Source organism: Bombina bombina, chromosome 1, assembly GCF_027579735.1.
Source record: "Bombina bombina isolate aBomBom1 chromosome 1, aBomBom1.pri, whole genome shotgun sequence".
Taxonomy (NCBI): Eukaryota; Metazoa; Chordata; class Amphibia; order Anura; family Bombinatoridae; genus Bombina; species Bombina bombina.
This window is the reverse complement of record NC_069499.1, coordinates 1,240,331,677-1,240,343,779: the sequence shown is the minus strand read 5'-3', so window position 1 is coordinate 1,240,343,779 and position 12,103 is coordinate 1,240,331,677. Positions and strand designations below refer to the sequence as shown.

General features: G+C 39.5%; 1 protein-coding gene across 1 annotated transcript in view; it reads right to left on the bottom strand.

The window, feature by feature from the left end:
- The window catches only part of BCO1 (beta-carotene oxygenase 1), a 228,237-nt gene extending 223,607 nt beyond the window's left edge, over positions 1-4,630 (bottom strand). The window contains exon 1 of the mRNA XM_053700662.1: positions 4,462-4,630. Within this exon, the coding sequence (XP_053556637.1) occupies positions 4,462-4,558 (97 nt within the window). The 5' untranslated portion in view covers positions 4,559-4,630. The remainder of the gene's footprint in view (positions 1-4,461) is intronic.
- Positions 4,631-12,103: the final 7,473 nt, after the last annotated feature.

Genomic DNA, 12,103 nt, shown 5'->3' with positions numbered 1-12,103 from the left:
GTGAAGCAGGAGGGTCAATTAAATATGGCAAAAAATATCTATCTATCCATCTATCTATCTATCTATCTATCTATCTATCTATCTATCTATCTATCTGTACAGAGATGGAAATTTCTACTATTCCCAGACGAAAATAGCAGTAGGAAAGCAGTGACAACTGCAATATATATTTATATCTATATCATACAGTATATCTATCAAGCTATGGTAAACTATTATATAATGACTAGTAAACTATAATTATATATATATATATATATATATATATATATATATATATATATATATATATATATATATATATATATATATATATATATATATATATATATATATACTGTATATATATATATATCAAAATAACAAGAGTATTGCATTGAGCAATGATACTTTTTTTATTGGACTAACTATGCATTTATAAGTTGACAAGCTTTCGGAAGAGTTCCTTCCTTTATCAAGTCTGAAGCAGTACTGACCAATTCAATGGAATGTACAGATTATGTCTTAAAGGGACACTCAGGTTAAATTAAATTTTCATGATTCAGATACAGCATGTAATTTTAAACAACTTTCCAATTTACTTCCATTAAAAAAAATGTTCACAGTCTTTTATATTTACAATTTTTGAGTCACCAGATTCTACTGAGCATGTGCAAGAATTCACAGACTCTACATATATGCATTTGTGATTGGCTGATTTCTATCACATGGTACAAGGGGAGTGGAAATATACATAACTTTGAAATTTGTTATAAAAAAATCTACTACTCATTTGAAGTTCAGACTAAGTGCTATTGCATTGTCTTGTTAACTTGCATTTGTTGATTATGCAAATCTAATGTGTTGACTGGTCCTTTAAAACACAGAATAGCTAAGAAGACAGAAAGTGCAGGGAGAGGAGGAGGTGTTGAAAAATCATGAGGGGGGCTTAGGTAACAGACAGACAGTGAAATGAAAATAATAATGCACTTCAACTTGTTTAATTCTGGACTAAATGTGGACTCTGGATTCTTAACACATTATCAAAAAATGTTGTAATGTACTTTCATTTAGTAAATTACATTGTATATTCCACATTCTTTATACATAGGTACACAGGTAAGCCTATGTCCACACTTTTGTCTTTTTTTAACTTTTGTATTCCCCTGTATATACAATTTCACATCTTTATAGATATTGATTCAATGTTGATATATAACTTTATGTCAGTATATGCTCTATGTATAGCTATATATTTCCCCTGTCTGTTCTCCTACACTGGACACTGTCTGCCTGTTACCTAAGCCCCCCTCATGATTTTTAAGACACCTCCTCCTCTCCCTGCACTTTCTGTCTTCTTAGCTATTCTGTGTTTTAAGATATAATCTGTCAATTCCATTGAATTAGTCAGTATTGCTTTAGACTTGATAAAGGAAGGAACTCTTCCGAAAGCTTGTCAACTTATAAATGTATAGTTAGCAGGGATAGGCATGGACCAAGGCTGTGGTGGACATTATCCAAAGTACAGATCTTAGTGAAGGACACCAATAGGTACATTTCAAATTAAAAACATCAAAAAACACTCTTTACCAAGAGGGTAGTAGATACATGGTGGAATAGCCATCCAGCAGAAGTGGTAGAAGGAGTTTAAACATGCATGGGATAGGCATATGTCTATGCTAGATATAAGATAAGGCCAGCAACTAATGAACGTATTTAGAAAATTGGGCAGACTAGATCATTGGCCAAAGGGTTGCTATCTACCAACACATTCTATGTTTCTATAAGTCAGGAGAGCATCACTTTGCTGTGAAATTGGCCTTACGTTGGACCCCTCTGGTCTAGTTCCACATGTACAAATTAGTCATCTAATCTAACAAGTTTAAAATAACATTTATATAAAAACTGCTTCTGGTATAAAATGTTTTCAAAATTCTTACCTTTTTTTGTTGTTGGTTGTATTGAGAGTAAATTCCTGACCAAACCCACCCACCTTGATGTTAATCGTATGATCATCATGGTTGGTTACTTACTTGGCTAGGTAAGATTTGTCAGAGTAGGCAGCGGTCCTCTACTCACAGACACCAGCACCACGCTGCCCCACAAATTAAGGAATCAGGACGGGTCACAACTCACGGATGGTTGACACAGACATAGGCTGGCCATATTGCTGCTTTAAAAAGGGACACATATGAAAAATACATATGTCAGGGCTGTTTAACGAAATGTTTTGAATAATGTTCCATTATAAGAACCTTGACATATGAATTTTATGTGTCCCTTTTTAAAGCGGCAATATGGTAACCCTACACAGGCGGCACTTGCTTCTTCCCTGTCTCTCACTCACCTTCCCGCTACTGTGCGGCGTCACTTGGGCACGGCCCCAACCCCGTGAAACGTGGCGCCGCGTGCATCAAGGAGGAGTCAGGACCAGCATTCATCTGTCCTACTCCTCCATCCTGTCCCCCACACAAAATGGGTGGTGGACACTGCAAGGGCCAGTCAAGGACACCAGTGTCCATGTATGGACACTTTGCCTATCCCTGATAGTTAGTCCAATAAAAAAAGTATCATTGCAATACTCTTGTTATTTTGATATCTAAATCTCTGGACTAACACGGCTACTCCAATCAACGTGTATATATATATATATATATATGTGTGTGTATACATTACTTTTTTTTTGTTTTCACTGAAGATCAAAGTTTTCCATTTCTGCGACAATTTGCCATTGAATGTTGATGAAAGGAATCAATGATTGTGCAACTACAGGATTTGATGTCCTAGATAGAGACAGCATGCCTCAGTAAATGTGCAAATGTCTCAGCGAATTACCATCCTCCATGGGAATCAGTATCAACAGTGCAGTTTCCTGTTCCTCCCTTCCTTATATTTAACCATCATGTGACAAGCAAATGTTCTTTTACAATAATATTTACATTGTCCAGCACCTACTGTGATGTATTGCATGTGCTTTGGCTTAAACATCTGCTTTAACTATTAACAGGCAACAGTGGAATAATATACAGAAGCAATGACAATTTGTTTGGTAATTCTCTTCTCAGTAGCTGTAGAATGATTAGTTTCAATGTTGAAAACAGCATAGAGTGTATAGCATGTGTATAGTTTCAGAAAAGTTTTCACATAGTTACGTTATGTAACGCTAGAATTGGAAACACAGAGAGCTATATATATATATTATAGTATTATATATATATATATATATATATATATATATATATATATATATATATATTATACTATCATTATGTAAATACTCTAGTTTTCACAAGGGGGGCTGCAAAATATATCAAGCATTGTAAGTAACGTTGTCCCTATATATAAGTAGAACACCTGCCAGCTCATTTCTATAAACAATACACATTTTAATTGTAATTGATGGAGCAGATATGGATCAGCAGACAGGCCTTGCATAAGAAGCAGCAGAGGTACCGCCTGTCATATATATTTATGGCAAACTAGATTTATAAGGGGAGGGAAATACATGTGTTTCTATCATTACTGAAATAACATATATACATACATTATGAAGAATATATATATTTTTTTTATTACATTTTTAATCAATCACAAATACCACAACATTATTATTTTTTAATGTATACTATTTTAATTCTAGCAATTACTGAAAATGTTAAATATGAATTAAATATCCTACCAGTTATACATAATAAAACACATTGCAAGCCCCATATTCCCTAAATCTTGTAATCACAGACACAACCTATAAGTCACATGCCTATAGTTAACAGAGCACATCTAGATTAAAAGACAATGTTTTGTCCTCCTCTTCTAAAAAATGCTGCCTACAATATTTTATTCTGCCCCCAAATGTACCTGTTAGTTAGGGGTACCAGAATGACATGCAGCATCTCTGCAGCTAAACCACAGCTCATGCTAAAGGCCTTAGGTGTTTTCCTGATAGAAAGATAATCTTTCTATTGTAAAAAAATAAAAGACAGGATTAATGGAAAATATAGGTTGGGAAAAAAAGAAAGAAAAGTCCAACACAATGCCCTATTAGTAAATATAAGACCCCTTTTAATAGTGACAGATCCTGTCATCCTTTTATCAGACAACATCATTTTAAGAGCGGATTGAAATGAAATAATCTCATATTTTGCATCAAACTCTTAAACTGAAAGATTTGTTTCAATAAATAATACAATGTGGTGATTATAAGAACATTATCAAGTAGTTCATTTTACTGCCTTTGGCACCTGTTGCCTTACATTTCTTTAATTTACAATAGCTTAATAATAATAATATCAGAACTGTCCTTAATAATACTAATATCACAATGACAGTAGTATAAGAGTATCAGGTGCTCTAGTCTATAGGTGTATTATATTACACTGAGCATTTATATAATTACTTGTTTGCTTTGCTATATAGCCATGTCTTTCCTCGTCTCTATTCTAGCAATGGTCTAATAAGTAGAGGCAGCTAGGGTATCCTTACCTTCCACCTCTGCCTTTATAGGATCAGGGCATTCTCTGCGGTTTGAGGAAAAGATGATTTCTATGACAGAATCTGCTACTGCAGTGTTACTCTCCATAGCTCTCACAGTGTGGATGGAGTTCAGACTGACTGTGCATGCACTTGCTGTCCTCCTCCCTGGTTATTTATAGGGATGCCTTGGTCAAAGTGCGCCTTGAGTTGATGGTGTGTTTATAACTGCACAATAATCTGACCTCCTCCTCTCTTCACACCCACACTCCGAACCCCTCCTCCCCTGAGTCAGGCCTAAGGAGCTTATCTCTGCTCTCCTGTATTGTTTGAGGGGGGGAAGAAGCTAAGGCCCAGCATTAACCCTTTCACTTTTTGAGAATTATGTTTAATTTAATATAAATGCATTCACTTAATATATATATTTGTATTTTATCTTATATGTGCAAGTAATTACTGAAGGAGGTGTGAGCACAGCACAATAGTATATTTTCCCAGCACAGATGTGCACTATGCTGTCAGCTTTACACTACTATTTATGAAACAGATATATACTTTATATTTGCAAGTATATGCAAGGGTACAATATTTATTTAATAAGATGCTGTAATGCATTGCTATATTGGGTCATTGATCTGAGGCACAACAATATGTTTTATTATGGTACATTGTTATAAGATTCCACTGATATAAAAATGCATTCTAGAGTATTTTTTTTATTGAAACAGTATTCTTACTATACAGCTCCTTCAACGGGCTGCTGATCATACACTTTTTTCAATATTATAAGGAAATTTGTTTCTTGGTCAGTTTCCAAACTTTCCAAACAAAACAAGAAAACCTTGTAACTTAGCTCTGTTCACATCATTGCACAAGAAAGATGTTTGTAGAGATTAAAAACATGAGGGTCACCTTCAAGGGGCACTGATCAGAACTCTAAAATCTACATAAGTAGAGACTAACCAAATGCCTGTACAGTACAGTGAGTACTAATAAGTAATGCTATCTTGTATACTGATACAGATAACAAAAAAGCTTTGTTGCAAAATATTGATTAAAAATCAGCAAAGATAACATTAACAAGCATTTTATTATTGCACTATTCTTTGCCTATAACTATGTACTGCAAAGGGGTTAAACAAATAGTTGTAGTCAGCGCCAGAGTAGATGAACACATATGGTGAGCCAATGACAAGAAACGTGTGTAGCAAGCAATTACCATCTGCACCTGAGCCTACCTACGTATATTTTTCAACAAAATTTGCCAAGAGAATGAAGTAAACTTGATAATAGAAGTAAATTTAAATGCCTCTTAAAATTGAGTGTTTTTTCTGAACCTAAAAGGGCCCATTTAACAAGCTCCGTAGGGAGCTTGTGGGCCCGTGTTTTTGGCGAGTCTTCAGACTTGCCAGAAACAGCAGTTATGAAGCAGCGGTCTAAAGACCGCTGCTCCATAACCATGTCCGCCTGCTCTGAGCAGGCGGACATAAATCACCAGAAATCAACCCGATCGAGTAGGATCGGGTTGATTGACACCCCCTGCTGGCGGACCATTGGCCGCGAGTCTGCAGGGGGCAGCGTTGCACCAGCAGCTCTCGTGAGCTGCTGGTGCAATGCTGAATACGGAGAGCGTATTGCTCTCCGCATTCAGCGAGGTCTTGCCGACCTGATCCGCAGTGTCGATCAGGTCCGCAAGACCTTTCTTAAATAGGGAGCAAAATCTCATTTTGACTTTGTCCCCTTCAAGGCTTGTTATAGCTGAAACACATATGGCAGTCAATTCTCTCTAACCCTATTTTTCTACAATAAAGCTGTGATTCTCATAATAATGTTCTTTTATACTTGTTGCAGTACTCTTATTATTTTGGTATCAGAATCACTGGACTAACAAGGCTACACTAATCAGCTTGTCCTGTGTGTATAACAAACCTAGGCAGACCCAGGGCTGAATTTATAATAAGTCAGAGTAGGTACGTGCCAACTTTGGCCCTTTATAGAGGGTCACCTGTCTCTGCCTATTATAAATAGCGGTCAGCTGGTGGCCTTAACTAAGATGGTCCCGACAGTGAAATAACACTACTGAGCATGCGCAGCAGGCGTCTTTGTTAAGGTCGCCATAGGTATTATGCATGCCCTGCATCTGGCTTTCCCAGCACATGCCCAATGCTTGCGGTGGCCATAACAAAGATGGCCACTATTGAGGACGCTTCAGATTTTGGTGCCTAAAGGAACCTAGGCTGTAAATCCTACCCTGGGCAGACCATGTATCTGTTTTATCTAAAATGTGAAAGCAAACTTTCTTTCAAATCCCTGAGTTCTCATTACATACATCCATGTACATACTTTAAATAGTACACATTTTTTCTAACCCTTTGCTTCTCTTTTTCCAAGGCTTTGGTATCATGTTTACTAATCTTCCTCCTTCGCATACAAAACTGTCTTACACAACAGTTGTTACATATTAATATATATATACTGTATAAAATGGATCTAAAAAGTCTATACACCCTTATGAAATTACAGGTTTTTGAAATGTAAAGACATAAATAACAACAATGTAAATGTAAGATTTTTTTTCATCTGTAAAGTAATGTTCTAAAAAACACAAATCCATAGAAAAAAACAAATAGTTAACAATTTAAATAATAAATAAATAAAAAATAAAAAAAACCTACAACATGCTCATAAGCTTGCACACCCCACCCAACTAATACTTTGCGGATGCACCTTTGACATTTATTACATTGTGAGTAAGGGGCCGATTTATCAATGTCTGTCTGACATGATACGCTGCAGCGTATCATGTCCAACAGACATCGCTGAATGCTGACAGCATACGCTGTCGGCATTTAACATTGCATCTGGTGAACTGCTTGTGCAATGCCGCCCCATACAGATTTGCGGCCAATCGGCAGGTAGCCGGTGGTGTCAATGAACTCGATCCGGCAGATCGATGTCCGCAGCCTCAGAGGCAGCGGACCAGTTAAGGAGCAGCGGTCTTAAGAATGCTGTTGCATAACTGCTGTTTCTGGCGAGCCCGTAGGCTTCTGCGAAAACAGGGGCATCAGGGGCCATTCGGCCCTTGATAAATCAGCCCCCAAGTTTCTATTAACTGAACATCTAGAATTTTATTCCACTCTTCTTTGCAAACAAGTTCAAAAGTATTACGGGAGCTTTCCGGGTACAGCTCTCTTTAGGTTATTCCATAGGTTTTCAATGGGATTAATGTCTGGGCCAATCCAATACATTGATTTTCCTTTTCTGAAGCCATGCATTGGTTGACGTGGATATGTGGTTTGAGTCATTGTCATGTTGGAATGCGAAATTCCTCTACATCTTTAGCTTTCTTTAGCTATCTTTTTTTATATTTGGAGCTATTGATTATTCCAACTATCTTGTCAGAGAGCCCCTGATCGAGAAGAAGTGAAGCAGCCCCAAAGCATGATGCTACCACCATGTTTTAAAGTCGGTATGGTGTTCCTTGTATGATGAGCTATTTTGGCTTTGGTCAAACATAACTTACATCATTTACAATTTATGCTGAAAAGTTAAACTTTTGTCTCATCAGAACATAACAGTTTCCCACATGGTTTGGGGTGAACAAATTAATCTTTTGGCATAATTTTAGACGGGCTTGGATGTTCCTTTTGGTAAGAAAGGGTTTCCATCTTGCCACCCTACCCCATAACTCAGACAAACCAAACATTTCTGTATCTCCTTTAGTGTTGCTTTAAGCCTCGTGCTACCCTCCCTGATAAATTTTTTCCTCATTCTTTTATAAACTTTGGGGGTAAGTTCTGATCTCTGTGGTGCCACATTTTATCTACTTATTGATGATGGCACATCCAGTGCCTTTGATATGCATTTATAACCCTCTCCTGATTGGATCTTTTCAACAATTAGCTTTCGCAGTTTCTTTTGCAACTTTTTAAAATGTTCCTATTAATTAACTATTTGTTTTTACTCTGGACTTTTGTTTGTTGGAAGATCACATTACAGATGGAAAAGTCTGACATTTATGTTGTTATTTCTGTCTTTTCATTTCAGAAACCTACAATTTCATAAGAGTACATAGGGGCCTATCTATCAAGCTCTGTATCTATCAAGCTCCTCTTGCGAGCCGCTGGTGCAATGCTGAATACGGAGAGCGTATTGCTCTCCACTTTCAGCGGTGTCTGTCGGACCTGATCCGCACTGTCAGATCAGGTCCGACAGACATTTGTTAAATAGGCCTCATAGACTTTTTATATCCACTGTATCATAGATGCCAACATTTTAAATACATTTCCAGGGACACTTTGCAGTAGAGCCACGTTTGCATAGCTCCACCCACTCTAATACACCCCAAAACAAGCACATCAAATTCTAGTAGTATAATTTAGCCATACTGATTTCTTAAATGGATATTAAATGATTCCCTGAGTATGTCATTTTAAAATTTACTTCTGTTATCAAAGTTATTTTGTTCTCTTGGGTACCTTTGTAAAAAGAATATTTACATATCCTTAGCAGCAGTAGCAATGTGCTACTGTAAGCTCCTTGCATTGATCTGGAACTGACTTTTATTACGTGTTCAATCCCATTTCAAAAGTTAAACACATTCTTATAAGCAAGCAACCAGTGCAAAACTAAACTTGCTCTAACATATATAGCACTTTAATAGCCCTTGACCTTTTAAGTCGTCAAGTTCCGGTCCCCAACATATAACAACCCACAACCACCTTCTTATCCTTAAATAAAAACACGGGAGACAAAATCTTGGTATAAAATTGGCCGCAGCTCCTTTATTAAATAACACAAAGCCTTTAAGCTTTAATAAATACCATTCAACATAAACATAAAAAACTCAATAATCTTAAATAACTTCTATTAACAATATTAACATTAACACCAGATTGCACCATCCCCAAGCAGTGCTTGTTTCCTTGTTAATTAGCAACATGGCTGTTACACCATCAGGACTCAACAAAATACTTGCTGAGCCCGTTATCAAACTCACTCCACCTAATAGGGGACCCCTTGCCCCTATAGTAACACAATTGCGCACTCACCCCATGGAGAGGCAACTTGTTCAAATCCCCCAAATTCACTTGGCCATATTCCTTCCTTACTACCCGAGAACTAGCACCCCTGCCAAAGACTGACCTGATGTAATCAGGCCAGACCCGCCAAACCCAACAGTTCTCTCAAAGATTCCTTCAAGTCCAGTATAAAAAGCTGCAGGCCAAATTGATCAAGATGCACACCGTCTCTAAGATAAAACTCCCCAGATCCCACCTGCTCCAAATCAGGGTGATAACCCCCCCGATCCTCCTAATAAAAGAACCAATCAACTTGTTAACCTTTCTCCTACTTCACTCTAACCTGCCATGGTCCCAATCCACCCTCCACACTAACCTCGGAACCATCTGGGACCAAATGATTCTTAAAGCCGGGTGGAGGTCCTTTATTCTCCCCAAGTCTCTCTTGATTCTCCTAACAAGCTCCCTCTGGGACATACATCCTAAATCATTGCCCCCCAAGTGCACAATCAACACATCTGGATGCGGAAATTGCCTACAGTAGTCCACAAACAATGGCAACAAACTCTCCCACCGCATCCCCCTAACACCCAACCATTTTAACTCCCACTGGTCAACAGGGCAACCCAACTGGAGCCCACCAACTTTCCTCCGTGCCTCAGCTCTGGCCCAGTGAATAAATGAGTGCCCCATCACCCAAACACTCTTCACACCTATGAACAAAGACAAAGGAATACCATTAACGACCACTCCCACCAACCCTCATCTCAGGTCGCACGTACGACCTATACCTTGCAGACTCCCATCTCCCAATACGCTTAACCACCTCTTCCTGCAACCCTAGCATAGACACCTCAGTGGTAGCCCCTATACGGAATGAGTGGGACCCAAATTCAGTCAGGGACAGCCCCAACATACCAATAGCACCTTTTAGGACAGCCCTAAACTGATATTGGGATAGGAAGGACCCATCCCAATGAATTAGCAATGGGCCCCCGTGCACAGGCCGTATGGCCACATATTGCGACAAAATTTTACAGGGACAAACCTCACTGCCACTAGGGAATAAAACTATACTCCTCCTCTTCCCAAACTGGTCAGTTTTACTATGTCTCAAAAACATATCCACCCTATCCTCACTCCACAAGACATCCTCCACCCACATACCACCAGGCGACTATTTGCCCGGGCTAACTAATTCAGAAATCCGGAAGGCCTCAAAAAAAGCTAATACGAAGGCCGTGCAGAATAAATAAATCTCAAAGGGGGAAAAAAAAATACTTAGAAGAACGCCACAAATTCTGACCAACAGTGCAAAGGTAATGGGTCTCCTTTTATTAATCCTCCGCCCCTTCTTCTTAAGCCCCTTGAGGACTTGCCTAACCCAAAAGGCTTTGGTCACATCCCCAAGGCCCAACATCCTAAATCTGAAGGCTAAGGCTGACATCCTCTGATCCATACTGGAGGAAGACAGGCCCAAACCACCCCAATACCACAACCATTCTAAGAGGCAGCCTGTAACATCATCTACACCTTCCCTAGTCCCATGCTGCCTCAACCAGTCCTCCCAATCACTCCACACCCTAACATAGGCCGACCAAGTACCTGGAGCCAATGAACTCTTCACCAGTCCAGCCAATCCTCCTCCCCAAGCCTCCACAGCTGATCTGGACACCGTCTCGCCTCCACGTCCGCCTGAGGCGCCAACTCCCGGAATCGACTCCACTGAAATCGAGAGAGAGAGAGCGTCTGCAATCAGATTACACTTGCCAGAAATCTGCTTGGCCCTAACTAACACATTCATCCGCAGACATTTAAACACCAACAATCTCAGTAAACGCAAAACGGGAGGGGAAGAGGCAGAAAGGGTGTTAACAGCCGACACCACACCCATATTATCGGTGTGAAACTGTATAGACTTGTTACACAACTCCCCTTCCCAAACAAATAAAGCCACAATGATGGGGAACAGCTCCAGGAACACCAGGTTACGAACCAACTCTGAAATTTTCCAGGCATGCGGTCATGCGGCCGCACACCAGTGACCCTGGAAAAAGGCCCCAAAACCGCTGCTCCCAGCCGCTTCAGTGACCAGGTCCAACTCAAAATTAGACACTCGAGGCTCCAAGAACAAAGCCGCCCCATTAAAATCCGTTAAGAACCTCAACCAAATCAGCAAATCATCCTTCAACCCCCTCGTGACCCTCACGAAATGATGAGGTTTACGGACACCCGCCGTAGCCAAAGACATTATCCTAGAAAAAACCCTACCTATTGGAATTATCCGGCAGGCGAAATTCAACTTTCCCAAAAGGGATTGAAGTTCCCTCAAGGTCACCTTGGACAGGCCAAGGAACCTATGAACCATGCCCAACAAGTCATCAATCTTGTCCCGAGGCAACCTGCACCCCATCCTATCCGAGTAAATCGTTTGACCCAAAAAATTCAGGACCGTAACCGGGCCCTCAGATTTCTCAACAACAATGGGCACCCTGAACTCCCTGGCCACCGAATAGAAACAATCCCTCATCACCCCACAAACATCCTATCCGGCCAGGCCCACAAACAAAAAATCGTCCAGGTAATGGACAACCGAAAGAAAACCTGACCGGACACAACCCACTCCAAGAACG